This window comes from Tachyglossus aculeatus, chromosome 2 (assembly GCF_015852505.1).
Source record: "Tachyglossus aculeatus isolate mTacAcu1 chromosome 2, mTacAcu1.pri, whole genome shotgun sequence".
Taxonomy (NCBI): Eukaryota; Metazoa; Chordata; class Mammalia; order Monotremata; family Tachyglossidae; genus Tachyglossus; species Tachyglossus aculeatus.
The window spans coordinates 35,750,604-35,774,177 of NC_052067.1; the positions used below are offsets into that span (position 1 = coordinate 35,750,604).

Consider the following 23,574-nt stretch of genomic DNA (forward strand, 5'->3'; position numbering starts at 1 on the left):
TAGTTGGGCTTATATAAGGGGTCTGAAATTATCAATTAATCATATTTATTGAGCGCTTACTGTTTGCAGAACACTGTACTAAGTGCTTGGGAAGTACAAGTTGAAAACATATAGAAATGGTCCCTACCCAAACAGTGGGCTCACAGTCTAGAAGGGGGAGACAGAGAACAAAACCAAACATATTAACAAAATAAAATAAATAGAATAGATATGTATAGGTAAAATGAATAGAGTAATAAATATGTACAAACATATGTACATATATACAGAAATAGGACTAAGGGTGCGGGGCCCCAGGGATCTTGGATCTATATAATATTCATTCAATCATATTTATTGAGCGCTTACTGTGTGCAGAGCACTGACTAAGCGCTTGGGAAGTACAAGTTGGCAACATATAGAGACGGTCCCTACCCAACAGTGGGCTCACAGTCTAGAAGGGGGAGAACGATAATGATGGCATTTGTTAAGCGCTTACTATGTGCAAAGCACTGTTCTAAGCGCTGAGGAGGATACAAGGTGATCAGGTTGTCCCACGGGGGGCTCACAGTCTTCATCCCCATTTTACAGATGAGGGAACTGAGGCACAGAGAAGTCAAGTGACTCGCGTAAAGTCACACAGCTGATAAGTAGCGGAGGCGGGCTTGGAATCCGTGACCTCTGAATCCTAAGCCTGGGCTCTTTCTACTGAGCCACGCTACTTCTCTAATTGCTCATTCTGCTTATTCTTCATCTATATGTATGTTGGAATTCCTACCAATATTAATATTAAATAGGCCCCTAACTTTAACTTTGCCCCAGGTAGATTTTGACCAGAAATGAAATTTTCCACCCAAAACATTTCCCAAAACACTTGCCGAGCTAGACAGGAGAAACCTTTAAATAGTTCATAAATATACAGAATACACAACTTGATTCGTATTAGGTAGAAAAGTAATCATTTGTGTACTGAATAAACTCATTCAGTTTAATGGGGAAAACTGTGGAAACTCCAGTTTACTTGAAAATCCGTGCAGTCTTCAAGAACATTACTACCTTTCCCAAACTACAGCGTCGATGAATTATTATTTGGGAACAGTGACTAAACGAACAGTTGGAAAAAATATGGGAAGAGTTAGGGCTTAACCCTGTTTAGCCCTAAAGTATATTAATGTCCCCATTAAAGTGTTATAAAATTGGGATCTTAGCCACACCTAACTTAATAAAAGCAGTGTTTCAAGGAAGTGACGTCATAGTAAGCCGCTAAATATATTGAAACAAAAGCATCTAATTGTTTTCAACTGCACAACGTCTGTGTCTTCTTTTAAAAAAGGCAGGTTAGTATGCATAATACTGTATAGGGAGTATTCTTTGGGAATTCAAGAAGTTGAATATAATGTATCTCTTTTTTCAGGGACCAAGATAATGCCATAATCAGGCCCCTGCCCAGAGTGAAAAGGCTTCTTTCAGACAGCACTTGCCTTCCCCACATCATTCAGGTGAGTTTGCTTCAGCTTTTCCTTAAAACTGCTATAAAGTCTCTGAACCGCTTGAGTCATTAGCCATTGTAATTCACGTTGATGATATCTACATATCAAAGTTGTTTGGTTGTACATCATATTATTTTGTGTGGGGTTTTTTTAATATATGCTGCAGGATGACTGAGGGGGCTAATTAAAGAAACGGGATTAAGGCCTGGCTTTGCCCAAGATTTCTTATTAACCAAGAAGTGTTTAGAGTCCCTCATTCACTATCACTGCTGCCGTTTCTTTAAAGGATTCCCATATACATGTACATCGGTTTAACTTTTTAAGTTGGACAAATTGCTATTTAAATATTTGAACATCAAAGAAAAACATGCCATTTATGATTTTTCAGCTGCTGCTGACCTTTGACCCTATTCTTGTTGAGAAAGTTGCCATTTTGCTTTATCACATCATGCAAGATAATCCACAATTACCTCGTTTTTATCTGAGTGGAGTGTTCTTTTTTATCATGATGTATACTGGTTCCAACGTTCTTCCTATTGCAAGGTAAGTACAGTTTAGTGTGATAACTTGAGCTAAATACTGGAGCTGTGCATATCTGGAATTTTTCCTTTTTAAATTTCTGTGCTAAAGTACTAAATAACTTCAAGGTATTTGTATGTGTTTCCTGAGGTAATTCCAGTACGGGAGATTTTCAGATAAATCATAAGGAATTCCAGAATTTTGTAAATTGGGGCTAAAATTCGAATGGTTGACTGGAAATAGTTTTCAAAAAACAGATTATCAAAATTTATGGCTCAATTCCCAAGACTGACTGGCGATTTTATTCTTCTCAAGGTTTTTGAAGTACACACATACCAAGCAAGCCTTCAAATCTGAAGAGGTGAGTATTAATACTTGGTTAGTTTCAAAATCTGAAACTTGGATTTTTACCTTATTGGGAAAACTTTGAACTTCAAACAAAATTAGACCTCAATAAACAGTATTGCCTAGTAGAGCACGGGCCCAGGAATCACAGGACCTGGGCTCTAATCTCGGATTGCCACTTGCCTACAGTTTGACCTTGGGCAAGCCACTTCATTTCTCTGTGCCTCAGTTTCTTCAGAAGTAAAATGGAGAATAAATACACTTTTTTCTTTTTCCTCATTATACTGAGACCATGAGCGCCATGTGGGACAGAGACTGTATCCAACCTGATTATATTTTATCAGTCCCAGTGGTTAGTACAGTGCTCGGTACATAGTAAGCTCTTAACACACATCCTTATTATTGAAACTGCAAATTTGAGCCCCAGATAAGAAGAAACTCACTGTTAGATGTCCATTACTTTATAGTTTCCTATTGGTTGTGTTTATCAGTCTTTTGTCGCCTACTCGCTCTGTGTCACCTATGTACGGTATTCGCCCCACAGCACTTATATACATATCTGAAATTTATTTTTTTTAGTGTCTGTCTCCCCTTCTAGACTGTGAGTTCCTTGCGGACAGAGAACACGACCGCCAGCTCCCAAATGATTAGCACGGTGCTCTCCACACAGAAAGTGCGGCGTAAATACCTTTGATTCTGAGTCCATCATATGTGTCCTTGACAGACTCTTTCCTTTACTCTTCCCATAAGGAGAAAAAGTAGCACCTCTTTGCTGGCACATTTTCCATTCAGGGGGAGCATTCCATCACTAAGCATCTGAGGAGTGTGTTTGAACTGCCCAGATCCAAAAGAACCCTCAGCGTTCACGCCCAGCAGTGTAAAATCAAAATTTAAACTTCTCTCTTCAGTCCCAACTGAAAAGCCGATCCAGTCCCCAGTTAGTAGCGGTGATAGTTTCTTTTGACATCAAGGCTGTCCTTTGGACATTTAACTGAAAACTGCCTTACTGAATCCTTTATCAGTTCATTTTTCTGAACCTCTGATAGCAACTGGCCAAACTGACGGTCACCAGTATAATAACTGACAAAGCAGTATTTTATCTGATCGTTGAGCACGCTCGATTTACTGATTCCGATGCGGTAATGACAGAAATGTCTCATTTGGCTTCGTGTAGCTTTGTATCTGCTTTTCTTGTCTATTTGAGAAGCGTTATGGTCTTGGGGAAAGAGCACAGACCTAGGAGTCTGAGGACCCGAGTTCCAATCCCGACTCTGCCACGTCCCTGACGTGTGACCTTGGGCAGTCACTTAACTTCTCCGTGTCTCAGTTTCATCATCTGTAAAATGGGGAGTCACTACCAGTTCTCTCTCCTATTTAGACTCTGTGCCCGATGAGGGACCTTTTCTTTCTCAGACTGTGAACCCCTCCTCCCCCTCCCCATCCCCCCAGCCTTACCTCCTTCCCCTCCCCACAGCACCTGTATATATGTTTGTATGTATTTATTACTCTATTTTATTTGTACATATTTATTCTATTTATTTTATTTTGTTAATATGTTTTGTTTTGTTGTCTGTCTCCCCCTTCTAGACTGTGAGCCCGCTGTTGGGTAGGGACCGTCTCTATATGTTGCCAACTTGTACTTCCCAAGCGCTTAGTACAGTGCTGTGCACACAGTAAGCGCTTAATAAATATGATTGAATGACTGAATGAATGAGTGCGGGAAAGGGACCGGATCTGACTGCTTCTCTTATATCTACCTCGGCACTTAGTTCAGTACTTGGCAAATAGTAGTGCTTAACCTATTAAGATTTCCCTTCAAACTTAGAGAAAGAAATAGTGCTCCTGGTGGCTTTTTCCTTTTATCAGTCTGATAATAATAATAATAATAATTATGGCATTTATTAAGTGCTTACTATGCGCCAAGCACTGTTCTAAGAGCTGGGGGGGTTACAAGGTGATCAGGTTGTCCCACTGGGGGCTCACTGTCGTCATCCCCATTTTACAGATGAGGGAACTGAGTCACAGAGAAGTGAAGCGACTTGCCCAAAGTCACACAGCTGACAAATGGCGGAGCCGGGATTTGAACCCATGACCTCTGACTCCAAAGCCCGGGCTCTTTTCCACTGAGCAACGCTGCATTAGGCTACCTCCAGATTGGGCAGTCCTTATATGATGCTGTTTTTGGAGGATTTAGGGGCGAAATTGTGCCCTGTTGCCATTTGGTTTAGCACTGAATGGTTCCACGGACTGTGACCCAGAATGAAAGCTGACAGGGCGAGGTGACCCACTGAACACCAGAGAATTTCAGGGCTTCCTAAACCACCCTGGACTTAATCTATCAATCGTATTTATTGGGCACTTACTGTGTGCAGAGCACTGTACTAAGCGCTTGGGAAGTACAAGTCGGCAACACATAGAGACAGTCCCTACCCAACAGCGGGCTAACAGTCTAGAAGAATGAACTCTTGGGAGCCCCAGGGAACCTGCAGAACCATAGTATTTACTCTAGACCATAACAGTGCTCAGTATTGGGGGACACTTCAAAGTCTGAACCATTTTCATTCCCTGTCTCCCCTTATTTTCTCCGAACTCATGGAAGTTCTCAGCATCGTCGTTTTCTGAGACAACTTAAATTACAGAACCAGCAGGGCAATTCGTTTATATGGCTAATTTGTTCATATTCTTTTAGACAAAAGGGCAAGATATCTTTCAAAGAAGTATACTGGGACACATTCTTCCTGAAGCAATGGTTTGTTATTTGGAAAATTATGAACCTGATAAATTTTCGGAGATTTTCCTAGGAGAATTTGACACTCCAGAAGCAATCTGGAGTAGTGAGATGAGGTAAGTTAACTGCTCATGTTCCATGCAGTGTATCTCTGTCTCTCTCATCCACTCAATACCTAGTTTGACATAACAGTAGGCTATGTTTGCTTAGTAAGGTTGTTAAATGAAAGCCAAATTATGGGTTTTGGTTAGTGCCACAAACATTTTTTTCCTACTCACTTTCATACGTTCTCATTTCTTGGAAAAGTGTAAACTTTATGCTATCTTGTTTCAGCAGACACCCATGCATTCCTAGTTTGAATGAAGTGGTAAGTCTTTAGCCCGTTAAACCTGATAACTCCCCAGGATTGTTTTTTTTCCTGGGAGGGGGGTTAGGATGGTAATTTAAATATAAATAAGCTCGTCTCTAGACTGTGAGTTCGTTGTGGGTAAGGAATGTGGCTATCAACTTTGTTATATTGTACTCTCCTCAGCACACAGTCAGTGCTAAAATACCACTGAGTGATAAATACTCCGTATCTGCTGTTGTTATCATTAAATACCCTCAAGTGCGTAGTAGTCACACCCCCCATCACAAAATGTTGAGTGGTACGCAGTCAGTGAAATGTGCCCAAGATGCAAAATAAACTCAGGTGAAAGAGGCTGATCACCTGATAGTGTTTGAAAGTACATACAGCTGGCAATGTAATGGGATTCAAAATATACCGATATAATACAAAGACTTGGTGGTAATGAAACACTTCACTTTAAACTGCTTTCATTATCTAGCCAAATAGTTCTTGTATAATGCTTGAATGTTTTTTTTTTGTAATTTGTAGACGTCTCATGATAGAGAAGATTGCTGCACATCTGGCTGACTTCACTCCCCGCCTTCAGAGCAACACAAGAGCACTTTATCAGTACTGTCCCATCCCAGTGATCAACTATCCACAACTGGAGAATGAACTGTTCTGTAACATTTATTATCTCAAACATCTCTGTGACACACTCCGATTTCCAGACTGGCCAATTAAAGATCCTGTAAGTTCACGAACCAGTTTGTGCCTACCATCACTTGAAAAATGGCCGTGTCAGTTAATGAAATAGTTCCGGATAACGGAGAGTACATAGGTCAGGAGTATTATTTTGGATTTGGTACACTGATAATAGGCATATTTTACAGGTCTAAAGGAGATTGCGTTTTTAGGAACCTTGAAATCCTGTAAAATCACACTCTGGAAAGACTAAAGCACAAGTTATGCAGATAGAGCGGGTATACAAAGTATGTTGTCGAAGTTGTATGTTAGTATTTGAAATGCTCTGCACAGACATTCAGTAAATGCCATTATTTTATGTGAAATTTTGAAGGCATCTTAGCAGTACATCTGTACATATGAAATTATTGCCCCATTTTCCACTAACACATTGAACTGTGAACCTATAGAGACCACTGATTTATCTACATTCCATTTAACTGGGAGAAAGTGAAAAAAGACATCTGCTAGTTGACTTGTTTTCAGCGAAGTGGGCTTGTATAATGCTGTTGGTATAGAAACATTTCTGCTTGTAGAAATCACTTTCCTCTTTTTTAAAAATCATGATACTCATCAGCGTTTTTGAAACCTTTCTTAGTATGCAGGGACTAAATTTGAAAGCTGTAACTAGTGAGTTCTTTTTTGTGTCATTTTGTTAGTAACACGTTAAACACCGAGTAGATCCAGGCGCTGAGTAAGGTGACTTTTGGAAGGGGAAAGGAGTGCAGCCTCCCAGCAGGTGTTTAAGTTGCTCAACTCTCCACTTGACATTGTTGCTAAACAATATTTGAAAAGTTACCCGTACTAAAATCAAAACTAAGCTTAAGTAAAACCGACATTTTCAACCTAGCTTCGTTTGAGCATTTTAATAACTTGAAAATACTGAACCTTTTTTAGATTAAATTGTTGAAAGACACCCTGGATGCTTGGAAAAAGGAAGTAGAAAAGAAACCTCCAACGATGTCAATAGATGATGCTTATGAAGTGCTTAACCTCCCTAAAGGACAGGGACAGTAAGTTCTCATCTCATTTCACGTTTTTGGGAAATGGGCCTTAACATTTGAACCAGGTGATTTCTCAACATAAATACCAGATTTTCTTTCATAATCACGTATGCGTGAAGCTAAAGATGACAAGGTAATTCTGATCATATTCCCACACCATAGTTAGTAGCAGAAATTCTTCAGTCCCCTGAAAATGTATGTTAATTTTTTTGTGTTTAAGTTGTGACTTAAAACTTTTTATATTCAAATTTCTCTCCTAAATTCGTGATCTTTAGAGTAATTTACATCTAAAGCAGCCTTGTCCATGGCTGCGTACGTGGATTCAGTTTATGGTAGGTGAGATGGGTGATAAGAAAAAAAAAAAGCTGATTTGTTTAAATATTGGTTTAGTACAGTAGTAAGCTAGTGTAGCCAATGTACACCTGGAAGGAAGAGTGAAATGGTGAATAATCTGAAACTGAGAGACATTTGGTATGTTGAAGTGTTTTGGAGAGGCAGCATGAGCTAGAGAAAGAGCACAAAACTAGGTGTCAGAAGACCCGAGTTCTAGTCCCTGACTTGCCGACGGTGTGTTTTGTGACCCGTTAAATGGACAGATCACTTAACCTCTCTGGGACTCAGTTTCCTCATCTGTAGAATGGGGGTAAGAAGCACCTAATGTAATGCTCCGCACAGAAAAAGTCTTCAATAAGTGCCGTCGCTTGACCTATTGTGAGACACTGTCCAGTCTCATAACTTTGTACCCCTCCTGATGCTTAGCAAACTCACAGCAAGAATTTGATTTATTGTTGTTGTTGTTATTATTATTATTATTATTATCATCATCATCTTTCCTGCAAGACTGACATGAAGTCTATAACTGCTTTGGGTAAATGAAATACTAATGCTGGCCGTTTCGGCATTTGGCATTTTACCCTCATTTATCAGCTCCTGAACTGGAGAATCCTCAGAGTTGATAAATGCCTTTGTAATGGGGATGGGAGGAGAGAAACAACGTGAGTAATCATTTCTAATCCTCAGTGAGCACCTCCATAACCACCATCTGCCTCCTTAATGCTGTGATTGGGGGGTAAAAATTGTAAAGAACATGGAGTTTTTTTTAGTTTGATATGCTACCCTGTTGATTATCATATGCAAAGATGATAATAGTGGATTTCCACAAAGCCATTTCTCGGGAGATGAATGCCTAAAGTCATACCCTTCCCTACCCCCTCAAAGCTTCCTGTTAATGTGAAATGTGATTTCTTATATCTGACAGGCATGATGAGAGCAAAATCAGAAAAGCCTACTTCAGACTGGCACAGAAGTATCACCCTGACAAGAACCCTGAAGGGAGGGTATGTACCGTGATAGGAAATAAAGTTCTGTGGGTTCACCTTTCTCCACCGTCATTTAGGAAGCTTGCTAACCTTTCTCTTTTCCCAACCCCCAATGTAACCTTTTCCCATTGTCCCTTTATCCCTTTAAGTCCCTCTTCCCTTACTTTGTGCAAAAAGCTGCTCATGCTTCTCTATATAGTTGTCTTTTGTATTTGAGGTAGATACCACTGATGGTGAAATTCACCTTTGAGCTCCTGTGTGGCTTTACATAGAGCATGCCACTAAGATTCATTCTGCCCAGCACCTCTTTATTTCTTTCTTTTTTCCCCATCCACATCTAAGTCTGAACTGTAGTGGAGTTGGAGACCATTCAGGTGGGAGACGCGTTGGCTCAGCGCCAGTCAGATCTTCAAAGCCACCCGCTGGTTTTATTTTGTAAAGTTTTTAATTCGGTGACAGCCTCCAACTAGGTGGAGTTAAAGTCACTGAAAGAGAAATGAGTATTTTAGGGTTTGGGATAGCAGCTTCCTAAATAACGTCAGTGCAAAGTATCCTTGTACTCCCAAAATGGATAGCCGTGGGAATAGTCCCCTTTTATGGTAGTTTGTAACAAGGCTAACTACTGAAATACATAAGCACATTTATATTGGCATGCATACATATATGACCATAGCAGAGCTAATGTAATTAGATTCAGTTTTCTAGAGAAAATATATCTAAGAGGAATGAGCACGGGCCTGGGTGACAGAGGACCTGGGTTCTTATCTCGGTTCCACCATTTGTCTGCTGCGCAACCTTGGGCAAATGACTTAACTTCTTTGTGACTCGGTTTCCTCCCTGACAAAATGGGGATTAAATCCTACTCCTTCCTACTTTGACACAGGGACTGTGTCCAACTCCATTATTTTGTCTCTACCCCAGGGCTTAGTACAGTGCAAGATAGCACTTTAGTAGGATCGAGTTAAATTAGGTCCTCCGCCAGGAAATCTTAAACAGATTTACCAAAAACTTTACAGAAGGTGATTTGTCATTTTAGCATTAAATTCCCAATTGACTAGTTTAAATGAAGTAATAGCTAAAGCTCTCAATCACTAGATCATATTGAAGCTAATAGTTTGACTCTGGAGAACACAACGCCCTTCAAATGAACTTGATAGTTATAATTTGGTTACTTGCAGGATATGTTTGAGCAAGTGAACAAAGCATATGAATTCTTGTGCACAAAATCAGCAAAAATAGTGGATGGTCCAGATCCAGAGAATATAATTCTAATCCTGAAAGCACAAAGCATTCTGTTCAACCGACATAAAGAAGGTAAGTACGCCTTTCCACCCCTCCTATCTTCAAATCTGCCTTTTCTTAGTAATTAGCTCAACTTTCTTTTGTCAAGAGTGCGATACAAGTGGCCCATAAAGAGTGATACGGTGGGGTGGAATGTTAAGGGAAAAATTGCAGATGTGGAAGAATAATCTCTAAATAGGGTGTCGAGGAAGGCAACTATCACACTCTTCCCCAAGTATTTCTCACTGCCTCTGTCAGACAGAATACTGGGCTGATGAGATGTGAAGATTCACCTAGTCTGGTAATTCTTACATTATTTTTGAGCTACTAGCGCATGGGATTTTGGAAGCAACTTCAGGGTCAAATAAAACGTCAAAAAATAAGATGAACCAAAGTTCTAAACAGTTTCCCTTGGCAATCTCTCCCATGTTTTCTAACTTGCGTTGTTTAATTCTCACAACTAATGCGCCTTTCAAGGGAAGTCAACTTCTTTCCTTCCAAAAAGGGCTACAGTTGCCAAGTCAAGTGAGACAAAGCTGTATTGTGTTGCTACTTGGTTGGATGTTATTTTTTTTGAGTATGGTTAAACCTAAACTTAAGGAAAACTGCCGAAATGGAAATGTCACATTCTATACCTATGCCATATGCAGGTAAGGTAATGCGGTACTAATGAGCAGAGCTACTGAACAGGCTAAAAACATAATTAAAAGTAATTGAAGCAGCCTCTGAGTAACAAGTAAACACAATTCAGTTAAAATGGAAAATTAATGAGAACCAAATTCTCTCCAGGAGACCCAGTGAAGTGAGTGTAGCTGAAAAAAAAATCCCGCTCTTCACCAACAACCAACCAACCTTGCTCTGACCTCAAAATTGTCTTTAGGTGCATAATCCTATATACCAGTCCCAAATTACTTAGACCCATCAACGGCCCCAAACCGTTTGATAAACCTACCACTTGATAAACTACCCTATCAAATGGTTTAGATTTTTAAAGGCAGCTAGATGCTTCTGGCAACAAAATTAATACTCTAGAAAAGTTATGAGTGGGGAGGGGGAGTTGAAGGAACGTTTTCTTTCATTTCCGTACAAATCTGTAGAAATTTAGGTGAATGAGAACTATTGCCAGTGTCTATACTTGACTGCGATTGAGTTTTTGCCAAAACCCTCTAGCCATTAGATTAAAAAGTTGCTTCTGGTCGCCTAGACTTACAACCGTACAAGTACGCCGGATACCCCATGCTAATCAGGACCATCACCATGGAAACGTCAGACGACCTGCTTTTTTCTAAAGAATCGCCTCTGTTACCCGCTGCCGCCGAGTTGGCTTTCCATACTGTCAACTGTTCGGCCCTCAATGCCGAAGAACTTCGGAGGGAGAATGGAATAGAGGTAACCCCGGACAACTTGATCACGTGCTGAAGAAAAGCAAATGGGGATAATTAATATGGGGTCAGAAACTTCATCTTGAGGTGTGAGTAGTTGGCACCCTATTGCACCTCTGCATTCTCCATATTTAGGCCTCGTGTATGGTAAGCAGAATCTGGAGAGGAGAGGAATGCCATGGGTTTGTGTGGCCAAGAGCCAGGCTTTGGATCTGCACCAAAGTTTAATGTATTTGAAGTCTTGCCGTACTCCGATAGCTAATTCAGAGAGTGGTCAAGCCAGAAAGGATGCCAGAAAACGTCCCACTGGTCACAGCCATTCTACGACGGGGGCCTTGTGCCATCCCCCGGTGCCCTCGTCCTGCATTTTCTGTTGCTACCCAGGGAGATGACTCCTGAGGAGAAAATTTAAGGAGGTTCACTCAGGGAAACTAGAGGGTATTTAGGAAGCCGTGATAAGATTTAAAGGACTTGAGTTCATACATGAAGATGGAAAAACTCTCATCTGAGAGCTGCCAAATACTCACGAGCTTTTATTTTTCAAAAGGTGCTGCAGGAAGCATTCAGCCGCTGTGTGTCAGTCTTGAATCGTTCAAGTAAGCCAAGTGATATGTCAGTCCAGGTAAGGGTTAAAAAAAAAAAAGACCATCCCCTCCTTATGTGTCCTGTTTAACTTACTGCTTGTTTTTCATTCAATTTTTTTCTTTAATGATTTCCTTTGGAATCAGTAAGAAGAAATGAACTTTGGAACATCTTTTTGGTATTGCTTCTGGTGGGGTTTAATTTTTTTCAACAACTCTTAGTAAACTCAAAGGCGTGAGGCATGTTTTTAGCAGTGATACTTGAGTTTTAGCGCTTTTCCACCGAATGAAATTTGGATAAAATTAGATAGAGTATTTGGAAGCTCTAAGGTGACCTTGTGAATGCTAAAGAGCAGAGCCAGACTCTAATTGAAGATGGTGACAGCAAGAGCTAAAAATGAGTCAGTTCACTGTATAAGGAGCACTAATGAGGTTGTTATTAAACATTTTACCCGAGAATTTAAGGCATTAACCAAGCATCTACTAAAACATCATTCTGCACACTTCTCCAGAAGCTTCGATTCTTCTCCACATCAGAGAAATTCCTGACCATTGACTTTAAGGCACTCAATCAACTTCCCTCCTTCATAACTATGCTCATCTGCCACTGTACCCCAGCTTGTCCTCTTTGTTCCTCTGAAGCTTACGTGTTCTCATCTCTCCCTTTCTCCAGCCTAGCACTCCCTCCTTCTCATCTTTCAGACAAGCGTTCTCCCCATCTTCAAAGCTCTCCTCTGATCTCATCTCTTGGGGGAGGCCTTCCCTGATTAGATTTCTCATCACTCCCCAGTTTTATTCCTTCCAACTACCACCCCAGTACTTTCAGCCAACCACGCACTTATGAAGTGAAAATCAAATGTAGCACTTTAAGTATACCGTATCGTTGAAGCACTCACTCACAAGACTGTAAGTTGCTTTAGGGCAGGGGTTGTGACTACCAACTGTATTGTACTTTCCCAAGTCCTCAGTCTAGGGTGCTGCACAACATAAATGCTCATTAAATACCACTGACATCCACATTCCATCTACTTCCTTTTTGTAAATTATTTTAGTGTCTGTCTCCCCCTCTAGAATATAAACTCCTTCAAGGGAAGGGATTATGTCTACTTAAACTCTGTTCTATCCTCCCAAGAAATTACTATAGTACTCTTCATCAATACATTTCAAAATGGATTTGTATTGCTCTCTGGTGTGCCTCCTACAGAAGTAAATGCACAAGACTAAATATTGTCTAAATATCGGGTCTAATTGCAGGTGTGTGGGCATATCAGCAAGTGCTATAGTGTGGCAGCACAATTTGAGGAATGCAGAGAGAAGATCACAGAAATGCCTAATATCATCAAAGATCTCTGTCGGGTGTTGTATTATGGCAAGGTAAGACCTATCAGAGTTGCTACCCAAGCAGGATCAATTATGAAGGAACAGGTGCCCAGAACTAGAAATGCTCTGAGGGAAAAGCATTTAAAGGGGTTTGGGATTTTTATTTTACTCCTATAGGTACATTCTGCATAGTGATATGACAATTTCTCAGTTCTTCTAGTCTAGTGGACCCCTTAAATAGGCGAATAAAAAACCTCTTTTTCGTAATAGAAAGCAGCCAGTAGTTTTGCAATTTATTTTATTGTTCAGGTTTTACTAATATTATTGTGTCATGACATAATAATAATAATGATTATGGTATTTGTTAAGCACTTACTATGTGCAAAACACTGTTCTAAGTGCCGGGGGGATACAAGGTGATCAGGTTGTCCCACATGGGGCTTATAGTCTTAATCCCCATTTTACAGATGAGGTAACTGAGGCGCAGAGAAGTGAAGTGACTTGCCCAAAGTCACACAGCTGACAAGCGGCAGAGCCGGAATTAGAACCCCTGAGCTCTGACTCCCAAGCCCGAGCTCTTTCCATTGAGCCACGCTGCTCCTGTTTTATTTGTGCATATTTATCCTATTTATTTTATTTTGTTAATATGTTTTGTTTTGTTCTCTGTCTCCACCTTCTAGACTGTGAGCCCACTGTTGGGTAGGGACCATCTCTATATGTTGCCAACTTATACTTCCCAAGCGCTTAGTACAGTGCTGTGCACACAGTAAGCACTCAATAAATACGATTGAATGAATGAATGAATTTAAATTATAGGTGAACTTGTCATTCAGGGTTAGACTTTTCTCAAACGTGTAGGACTTTAATATGAATTTCTCTAGAAAAACAAATATGCTCGCAAGTGCTAGAGAGAACAGAAACTATAGGCTGGTTCTGCAAAGGGCTAGTTAATCTAGAATAAACGCAGAGCATTGCTGACTTGTGGCAACTGCTTTGATTTAGTACATTTAATTTAGTCCTCTTGTTTTTAACCTCTCAGAGTATCCCACTGGTGGCTTCTCTCGGCGTGGAATGTGTCAGCTCCTTTGCTGTGGATTTCTGGCTACAGACCCACTTGTTTCAAGCCGGAATTTTATGGCATTTACTTGGTTACCTTTTTAACTATGATTACACACTAGAAGAGAGTGGCATCCAAAAAAGCAAGGAGACTAATCAGCAGGTAAATTAAATTGGGAATGCCCTTTTGTTTCCACAGACTGAATGCTCTATTCTTTTGTGACACCTTCGTAATGTGCCCTTAAGTAGCGATACCTCTTTCGTAACAGGAAGTAGCCAATAGTCTTGCCAAACTGAGTCTTCTTGCTCTGAGCCGTCTTGGAGGGTATTTACCTGATGATCAAACTACTCCGGAAAATCCAACGATAAGGAAAAGTTTGGCTGGTATGCTGACACCCTATGTCGCTAGAAAACTTGCCGTTGTTGGCCCTACTGAGGTATGCTCGGATTGTGTCAATCCAGGTTTTTCATTTGATTTTTGAAAATAACTTCTGAGTTTAGGATGTTGTTGGAGAGTAAGAGAATTCACGATACCACGGGGAAGGAATCAGACCGCTCCCACTGAATTTTTAGTAAACCTAAGGGAATGTGAAAAGGTAGTTGTCATTTTTACCCGTAAAGCATAATATGGTGGTGGAGAGCAGAGGAAATGCTAATACTTCCTATTGTAGTGTTTAGTGATATCCACCTACTTCTTCCAAGCAAAGACTTTAACAGTTTTGCGCACCAATTTAGTGTGTCCTCACATCTATGGCCTACCCAGAAGGGTGTGTGATCTTTGTATGACATGAATATAAAATCTTTGGAAAGAGAACCTTTCCCATCGTTCCCCGCTTTCTTCCCATTCCCCTCTTCATTAGCACTACACAAATGTAGCACATTACATTTCACCTCAGAGGAAACTGCTCCAATAAGATTTGGATTTTAGGATCTAAAATGCTTTCTAAGTCTCATCTCAAAAATTGTATTAAGTTGTGATCTTCCCTAGATTCTGAAGATGCTCAACAGCAACACGGAGTCCCCTTATTTGATATGGAATAATGGAACGAGAGCAGAACTGCTGGAATTTCTTGAATCGCAACAAGAAAGTATGATTAAAAAAGTAAGCCCTTAGAAATTAAATGAACAGACAAGTTTGGTTAGTTGAGCGTCTCTAACCAGATAGGATAGTAACAAAGTTAATGCTGTTTAGGTTAATGGGATATATCATTAGTGGTATGTTGCAGTTGCTTGAGCTTTGATTTTAAGTGATTTTTAATGGGTTTTAGAAAACATTAAAAATGAGTTTAGAAATGAGTGTATTTCACTGTAAGCAATTATTGTAAATATTCTAAAGGTAGGCCACAGGAGGGAGGTACAGGTGTTCATTGGATTTATTATCCAGGCCCTTTGTTTTAGTCAAAAGTTGACTGGGTAATTGTGTGGAATAAGCTAAGCTTGATTATGTTATTGAAATTTTAGGTAATACCATTGAAAGGGTTGTTGTCTACAGTGGTTTCCTCAGAATCTAGTTTTGATTATTGAACTGCGCTGATCATCCTAAGCTCCTTGCAAACCCTTGTTCTCCTTAAAATTTAAGATAATGGAAATAGTCAACTGCAGTTTTCTTTATAAGGATGTGCTTGATCTTTTATATGTATATATTCTTCCTAGTATCAAATTTAAAGGATATATTCTTCCTACTGTCACATTTAAATTTCTCTTTCTGCAATTTAATTGCATTTCTCTTGTCCCATCCTTCAACTTTTTCCAAGGTAGAAATGTATTTATTGAGCACTTTACTAGTGCTTGGAGCATACAATAGAGTAAGTGGACAAAATCCCTGCTCTCAAGGTAAAGGAATTCCCGGTCTAGCAGGTGGAAAACAAGTGTACCAAATTCCTTCATATTCCCTTTTGGTCTTTAGGTCTCCAGACTGATTGAACCTAATAACTTAGTCCTTCTTCAAAATCTTGTAACTATTGAGTAGTTGTTCTTGCTTATACAGCTCTGTAATTTCCCAAACATGAAGCAGTCTTAATCAGTTAATGGTATTTGAGTGCTTTCTGTGTGCAGGCCACTATACTAAGTGCTTGGGAGAGTACAATACAGCAGTGGTGGACACCATTCCTGCCCTCAAGGAGTTAACGATCTGGTGGGTTGGATGGACATTAAATTACAGATCTCCTTGATAAAGCCCTAGTCAAACTGTGTGACTTTGGGCAAGTTACTTCACTTCTCTGGGCCTCAGTTCCCTCATCTGTAAAATGGGGATGAAGACTCTGAGCCCCACGTGGGACAACCTCTTAACCTAGTAGCTCCCCCAGCATTTAGAACAGTGCTCGGCACAAAGTAAGGGCTTAACAAATACCATCATTATAATTATTGTTATTAAATTCATGGAATAGGGGAATCTTGTAATGCCATTATGCATTTTAGTTTGTTCTTGAACAATTGCCGTCTAATACTTAGTTTGTAGTACACTTTAACCCCAGATAATTTAAAGAATAAGAGAGGGGGAATGTGGATTAAAAATGGTGCAATTTTTCTAGCTTATCTTAAAGGAATATATAGCTAAGACTGGCCAGAGTTAAATCGTTTGCAACTACAAACGTTTTATGATTTGTTCTCCTAATATTTTTCTATAGACAGAATAAAATGCATTTTGATGAGCTGCTTCCAACCCTGCAAGGGTTTGAAATATGGTACTACAGTTACAGTGATTCTGTTTACCAAAACAGGATGAATAATTTTTAAGGTATAGCCAATAAACATTTTCTTTTTCAAAGGGTGATTGTGACAAAAGTTACGGATCAGAATTTGTCTACAGCGACCATGCAAAGGAACTTATTGTCGGAGAGATTTTTGTTAGGGTGTACAATGAAGTGCCCACCTTCCAGCTAGAGGTGAGTGTCCGTGTTTCTGTGTCCGAGTTATTACCGTGAATCTTTACAAGTTAAACGTCTAACTGTGTTTTGACTTAGCTTCCCAAAGCATTTGCCGCAAGCCTTTTGGATTACGTAGGCTCCCAAGCGCAGTATCTCCACACATTCATGGCCATAACACACTCTGCCAAAGTGGAGTCAGACCAGCACGGAGATCGGCTGCCGAGGGTTGAAATGTCTTTGGAGGCTCTGAGAAATGTCATAAAACACAACCCAGGTGCGTAGGCTTGTGTTCGTCACGTGAAGCAAATAATAAGTTTTGACAGGGACAGTCCGTTACGGGTGTTCTGGGAAAGAGGATTCATATTAGCAACTGGTCCTTAAAGATTATTTTTTACAGTCTCTTCATGTCCAGTCACTTCCGTTCAGATGAATTATGAAGTGGATGGGAGAGTTTATATGTCTTCAAGTGGTTTGGATAGAGTGAAAATAAGGACTGAATGTGCTTAAGGGAACTTAGGAACAACAAAAGCTATAGCTTTTACACCCACTCCCTTAGAGAAATCATTCACTCCCATGGCTTCAACTACCATTCCTCTATCCCTTTCTCTTCTCTTTCTCTTTTCTCTCCTCTCTTCTCTTTCTTCACTCCCCGCCCCCCACAAATTTCAAGTTGTCTTTATTCCCCCAGGCTATCTCTACCTGGATATCTAGCTGACACCACAAATTTACCGTGTCCAAAACAGAATTCCTTCTCTTCCCACCCAAACCCTCTCCTTCCCCCTTGATTTTTTTTCCATTAGCATTGACAATACCACCATCCTCCATGTCTCACAAGCGTGCATCCCAAGCATTATCCTTGATCCCGCTCTTCTTTAACCTGCATATTCAGTCACCCGATTCTGTCAGTTCTAGCTTTGCATCATCTCTAAAACCCATCCAAAATGTTAGCCTGCAGATTGGAGAATCTGAGAAGCAGCCTGGTTTAGTCGAAAGAGCCCGGGCTTGGGAGTCAGAGGACCGGCTTCTAATCCCGGCTCTGCCGCTTGTCTGCTGTGTGACCTTGGGCAAGCCACTTCACTTCTCTGTGCCTCAGTTACCTCATCTGTAAAATAGGGATTAAGACTCTGAGTCCCTTGTGGGACAACCTGATTACCTTGTATCCCCCCAGCGCTTGGCACATAGTAAGTGCTTAACAAATGCCATCATTATTATTATCGACTCCTTGCTCATGTCCTCGCACTTACCTAGAACGCCCTCCTCCACCTATCACAGAGCACCAGTCTCTCCATCTTCAAAGCACTACTCAAATCATATCTGCTCCAGGAAGCCTACCTTGAGTCTGTCTCCCCACCTTATTCTTCCTCACTTTGCATCACCTGTGTACTTAGAACAGTGCTTTGCACATAGTAAGCGCTTAATAAATGCCATTATTATTATTATTATTATTGTTATTACTTAGGTCCCTCCGTAAGCACTTTGATACTCACCCCAGCCCCACGTCATCTCGGTACAGATTCTTATACTCTCTCCCTTCCCCTTTCTGTGGCTTATTTCAGTGTCTCCCCCACTAGACTGTAAGCTCCTTGGGGGCAAAGATCAAATCTTCCAGCTCTTTTGTACTCTCTAAGATCCTAATACAGTGCTCTGTACTCCATAAATACCAGTGATTGATTATAGTAATAATAGTAGTAATGGCGTTTATTAAGCACTTACTATGTGCAAAGCACTGTTCTAAGCGCTGGGGAGGTTACAAGGTGATCAGGTTGTCCCTCGTGGGGCTCACGGTCTTAATCCCCATTTTACAGATGAGGTAGCCGAGGCACAGAGAAGTTGTGACTTGCCCAAAGTCACACAGCTGACAAGCGGCGGAGCCGGGATTTGAACCCATGACCTGACTCCAAAGCCTGTGCTCTTTCCACTGAGCCACACCATTTGATTACAGCTGGTGAACAATAAGCAAAATTCAGAGCTTTGTGGGGTGAAAGGTATTGGCATGGTGTGGGCGCCTTTCCTAGAGATGTGTCTCCGAAATGATATTTAGCAGACACTTAGCAAGCTTAAATCTATGGAAGCCCTGAAAAGTATGCCCAGAGGCCTTGCTGCACCTTAAAATATGGTTCCTTTGCATTTCGCACAAGTGCCTTATTGTTTTCAAATCGGTGCATTTCCTTTAAAAGCATCATTGAAATGTATCAGAATTCCTAACCTAACTGCCCAGAAATAGCGTACTCAAACTTCGACTTTGAATCAGTAAGTGCAGCGTTTATACGAAACTAGTGAAGGAGCAAAATATTATGTAGCAAGGTGAAAGAATTAACAGAAGATACTTATTAATTATGTAGTCCTAAAGCCCCATTATCTAATAGTGTACTTGGAGTTAGTGGATAAGCAGAAGAAATGAACAAAAAAACCCCAAACATTTGTAGTTTGCTGCGTCTTCCACTTTTAAAACTAAAAAATTTCCCTCCGGGCTGCTGACTCCAGATTTAAAACCTTCTCAGTGTTGGTCTACTTGTCTTATCATCCCAGTGGAGTTTGCGTTTCTGAAGCTTTAAACTGCAGAAATGAAAGCAAACAATTCTACCAGAAAACTAAGCATTGTTTCGTTCCCCCAGGGTCTGAGAGCGAATGCATCGGTCACTTTAAGTTGATCTTCTCTCTTCTCCGTGTCCATGGAGCTGGTCAAGTACAACAGTTGGCTTTAGAGGTAACAACCTTTTTGTAGCAAAGCGTTGTAGTAGATGGTGTCAAACATCTGATTCTCCTGAATAGAGGGGCTTATGGAGTGTTCGGGTCTGTCCTTTTTATATACCTTTTTAAAAACCACAGTGGACGTGGCTTTGAAATTGAACCGATCCTCTTGAAATAAGAATGGATACTGAATAGTTTCTCAGGAAAAAAAAGGTCTGACTGCATCCCTGCAACTCTAGGAACATATCTGACTGAATCTGACCAGATTATCTTATATCTAACCCAGCTCTTAGTACAGTGCTTAATACAAAGTAAGCACGTGACAGATAACTATTATTAGTAGTATTTATTATTATTATTATTGATTCAGATTTATCAGAATATAATGTGGTAATTTTTGCTTCCCCAGAGAACAGTGGAATGAAACTTACGCCAGTTTTCTGTTTCTGTAGTTCCTTCGGGTGCCTGATTGGAAATACATTTCATGGTTTTTTAAATTGAACGGCTTTCTTAAAAAAGGGTTGACCTACCTTGACATGCCTTGGCTAGCCAAGACATTGAATAGGTGTCCTCGGAAAGCAAGTGCTGCCACTTGACAAATCTCGCTCCTTTACATCAGACTATTTCCTCATTCTTTTGCTGACATATTAATCAATCAGTGGTGCTGAGTGCTTAGTATGTGCAGAGCACTATACTGAGCGCCTGGAAGAGTTCATTACAACACAGTTGGTAGACATGTGCCCACAGGGAGTTTACAGTCTAGAGGTACAGTCTGACGTAGTATTAGCGTTGGGTGTTAGAGCTGTTTGCCAAATCCCAATAAAGGACTGTTAACTGTGAGTTAGACTTAAAGGAACAGTGGTACTTTTACTATAGTACTATTGTGTTGATAATTAGCATATTTCATTCCCAATCCTGATCTTTTTTCGGTGTTTCATAACAAATGTGAAGGTGTCAGTGCTGTTAACGAGATGTACGCTTGCGGAATTTTAGTTTATAATTGGAAATAAGAGGGTTTGTTTCCCTTGTCCTCTTGCAAGTCCGGCTTTTAAAATGAATGCTTTCATTTCTTTTCCCTTCAAAGCAAATTAAAATACAGTAGTGAATAAAATCATTACTGCCGTGTAAATGTTTATGTAATGATCAGTTACTTCAGTATGCCCTTTGTAAAACCTGCACTGGGAACGGATTTCATGTAGGTCCAGAATCAAAACCAGGGTGCCACCGGGAAATACTGTGCCATTTTCTTTATGCCTGGTTCGTGATTTCTTTTTCAGGTCGTGAACATAGTGACATCCAATCAAGAATGTGTCAATAATATTGCGGAGTCAATGGTTTTGTCCAATTTATTGGCCCTTCTGCATTCATTGCCGTCCAGTAAGTAAGAGCGTAGGATAGAGTACGTCTTTGCAAAATGTCCATGTGAACATTAATAAGAAATGAAAGCAGGTTTCTGTGCGACTCAGACTTGCTAGATATAAGCCATATTCTTTGTAACCTCTAAGGGTTGAGGGCAGTTCTGCAAGGTGGATAAAAAGTATAATTAAAAAAAAAAATAAACAGCAGTTTGCCAGTTACAGCCCAGTTTTGAAGTCCTGCCCCAAACCTTTTGTTACAGAGAATTAATCCAAGACTCCGTGGCCCTGATGCTTGATTTGTATAATCTGTTACCTACCTCTGCAGATCCACTCCCTGTAGGTTCACGAGACTTGCAGTGACTTTCCATCTACATCTCCCCGGGATTCATTCATTCAGTCGTATTTATTGAGCGCTTACTGTGTGCAGAGCACTGTACTAAGCGCTTGGGAAATACAAGTTGGCAACATATTCATTCATTCAGAGCACTGTACTAAGCGCTTGTGGCTCAGTGGAAAGAGCCTGGGCTTTGGAGTCAGACATCATGGGTTCAAATCCCGGCTCTGCCAATTGTCAGCTGTGTGACTTTGGGCAAGCCACCTAACTTCTCTGGGCCTCAGTTCCCTCATCTGTAAAATGGGGATTAAGACTGTGAGCCCCATGTGGGACCACCTGATCACCTTGTATCCCCCAAGCGCTTAGAACAGTGCTTTGCACATAGTAAGCGCTTAACAAATGCCATCATTATTATTATTATTATTGGGAAGTACAAGTTGGCAACATCTAGAGACGGTCCCTACCCAACAGCGGGCTCACAGTCCAGAAGGGGGAGACAGACAACAAAACGAAACACATTAACAAAATAAAATAAATAGAATAAATATGTACAAGTAAAATAAATAAATAGAGTAGTAAATATGTACAAGCATATATACAGGTCTATTCCTGGAAAAGACCAAAGGGAACCAGGACATCGGCCTTACCCCTTTCGAGGCCCGTGGAACTGGCCTGTACTGTGGATTGGATGGTGGCTGTGGTCCGGCCCATTCTGGTCTTTTGCCAGCCCACAGGGCGGGAGTCATCTTTGCTGGCAGCCCCCATGGAGACTACACCTTGGCTGTCAGATTCCCAGCCTTCCTGCTCCTACAGCTTTGCCAGAGTATGGCTGACTGGCATTCCACTGGAAGGTCAGGGTGCCCCTGGGATCGTTAGCAGTTGAGCTTCTTTTTCTGAAGGGCTACCCTCTCTGGCAAATGTCACTCCACCACCTTGCTGCTGCGCATCCTCCACTCCAGCCTTCCAGATGCCCATACTATGTACTTAGCAGTAGTAGTAGCAGCGGTGCTCCTGGCCTGTCTGCCCTCCCTTCCTCCCTCTGCCTGGGTCTTGCCTCGTCGGCAGCAGTTGCGTTGCAATATTTTCACAGTGCCGCATAGCGTTGTCAGCGGTTGGGACCAGAGGCCCCCCCTCATGCCGTTTTCAGAAGATGTGACCAAGGGCACAATGAGTGGCCAGCCGCTTCTCATTAGAGCTTTGAACAAGCTCAAGTAGTAGTGGAAGGCTCATAGGACTGGATGTAATATAATTTGGGCCACCTTACAACTACACCCGCAACTATTCAAGGTGGCCATGGCCTCTGGGAGAAATCAGCCATGCCATCCTAATGGTTGGTGTCATTTTATTCTTAATAGATAGGTAGATAGCTAGATAGATGGATGATAGATTAGATAGAGAATTCTGGAAGACTCACTCCCAAATTTCCCCTAGGCTTGGGCTGGAGATCCCCAACTCAGGTCAGGCCCCACGTCCAGCCCCCTCAGCACCCTTGCTCTCCCTACCTCCTCCCCCTCTCGTGAAAGAGCCCGGGCTTTGGAGTCAGTAGCCATGGGTTCAAATCCCGGCTCCGCCAACTGTCAGCTGTGTGACTTTGGGCAAGTCACTTCACTTCTCTGTGCCACAGTTACCTCATCGGTAAAATGGGGACTAAGACTGGGAGCCCCACGTGGGACAACCTGATCACCTTGTATCCCCCCAGTGCTTAGAACAGTGCTTTGCATACAGTAAGCGCTTAATAAATGCCATCATCATTATTATTATTATTATTCCTTTGAACCCTACTGCATCACCCTCCTTCCCCCTCCTAGAGCTTCTGACCAAATCCTAAGCAGCAACTGGGGCAGTCGAACATCACTGTGACTTAGAGTGTGATGACGTGAGATGATGCTAATCGCAGTTTCTCATTTCTCTTCACCGACAGGCCGTCAACTGGTTCTTGAAACTCTATATGCCTTGACGTCAAGTACAAAAATCATCAAAGAGGCCATGGCGAAAGGTATCGGGACTCCAGGCTTTTGTGGAAGCTTTAAACCTCCAGGTGGTGGTTGGCGTGACCGCACTCACTCAGTGGTATTTATTGAGCGCTTACTGTGAGCAGAGCACTGTACTAAGCACTTGGGAGAGTCCGATATAACAAAGAGCCATTACGTTCCTGAGGCGTATAATAGATGAAGAGCAGACACCACCTCACTGTTGAAATATAACTATTCTTTTGAGCTAAAGTTAAAATGTAATTTTGCTATTTGGC

At 41.1% G+C, this 23,574-nt stretch overlaps 1 protein-coding gene across 1 annotated transcript in view; it reads left to right on the plus strand.

Annotated features, from left to right (window-relative positions):
- Nucleotides 1-23,574, plus strand: part of DNAJC13 (DnaJ heat shock protein family (Hsp40) member C13) — a 102,608-nt gene that overhangs the window by 63,913 nt on the left and 15,121 nt on the right. The window contains exons 30-48 of the mRNA XM_038769647.1: nt 1,394-1,478; nt 1,858-2,012; nt 2,304-2,349; nt 5,023-5,177; nt 5,939-6,140; nt 7,031-7,146; nt 8,396-8,474; nt 9,635-9,770; nt 10,942-11,126; nt 11,667-11,741; nt 12,955-13,074; nt 14,060-14,239; nt 14,346-14,513; nt 15,065-15,178; nt 16,845-16,961; nt 17,040-17,217; nt 19,559-19,650; nt 20,912-21,011; nt 23,248-23,322. Coding sequence (XP_038625575.1) covers nt 1,394-1,478; nt 1,858-2,012; nt 2,304-2,349; nt 5,023-5,177; nt 5,939-6,140; nt 7,031-7,146; nt 8,396-8,474; nt 9,635-9,770; nt 10,942-11,126; nt 11,667-11,741; nt 12,955-13,074; nt 14,060-14,239; nt 14,346-14,513; nt 15,065-15,178; nt 16,845-16,961; nt 17,040-17,217; nt 19,559-19,650; nt 20,912-21,011; nt 23,248-23,322 — 2,378 coding nt within the window. The remainder of the gene's footprint in view (nt 1-1,393; nt 1,479-1,857; nt 2,013-2,303; nt 2,350-5,022; nt 5,178-5,938; nt 6,141-7,030; nt 7,147-8,395; nt 8,475-9,634; nt 9,771-10,941; nt 11,127-11,666; nt 11,742-12,954; nt 13,075-14,059; nt 14,240-14,345; nt 14,514-15,064; nt 15,179-16,844; nt 16,962-17,039; nt 17,218-19,558; nt 19,651-20,911; nt 21,012-23,247; nt 23,323-23,574) is intronic.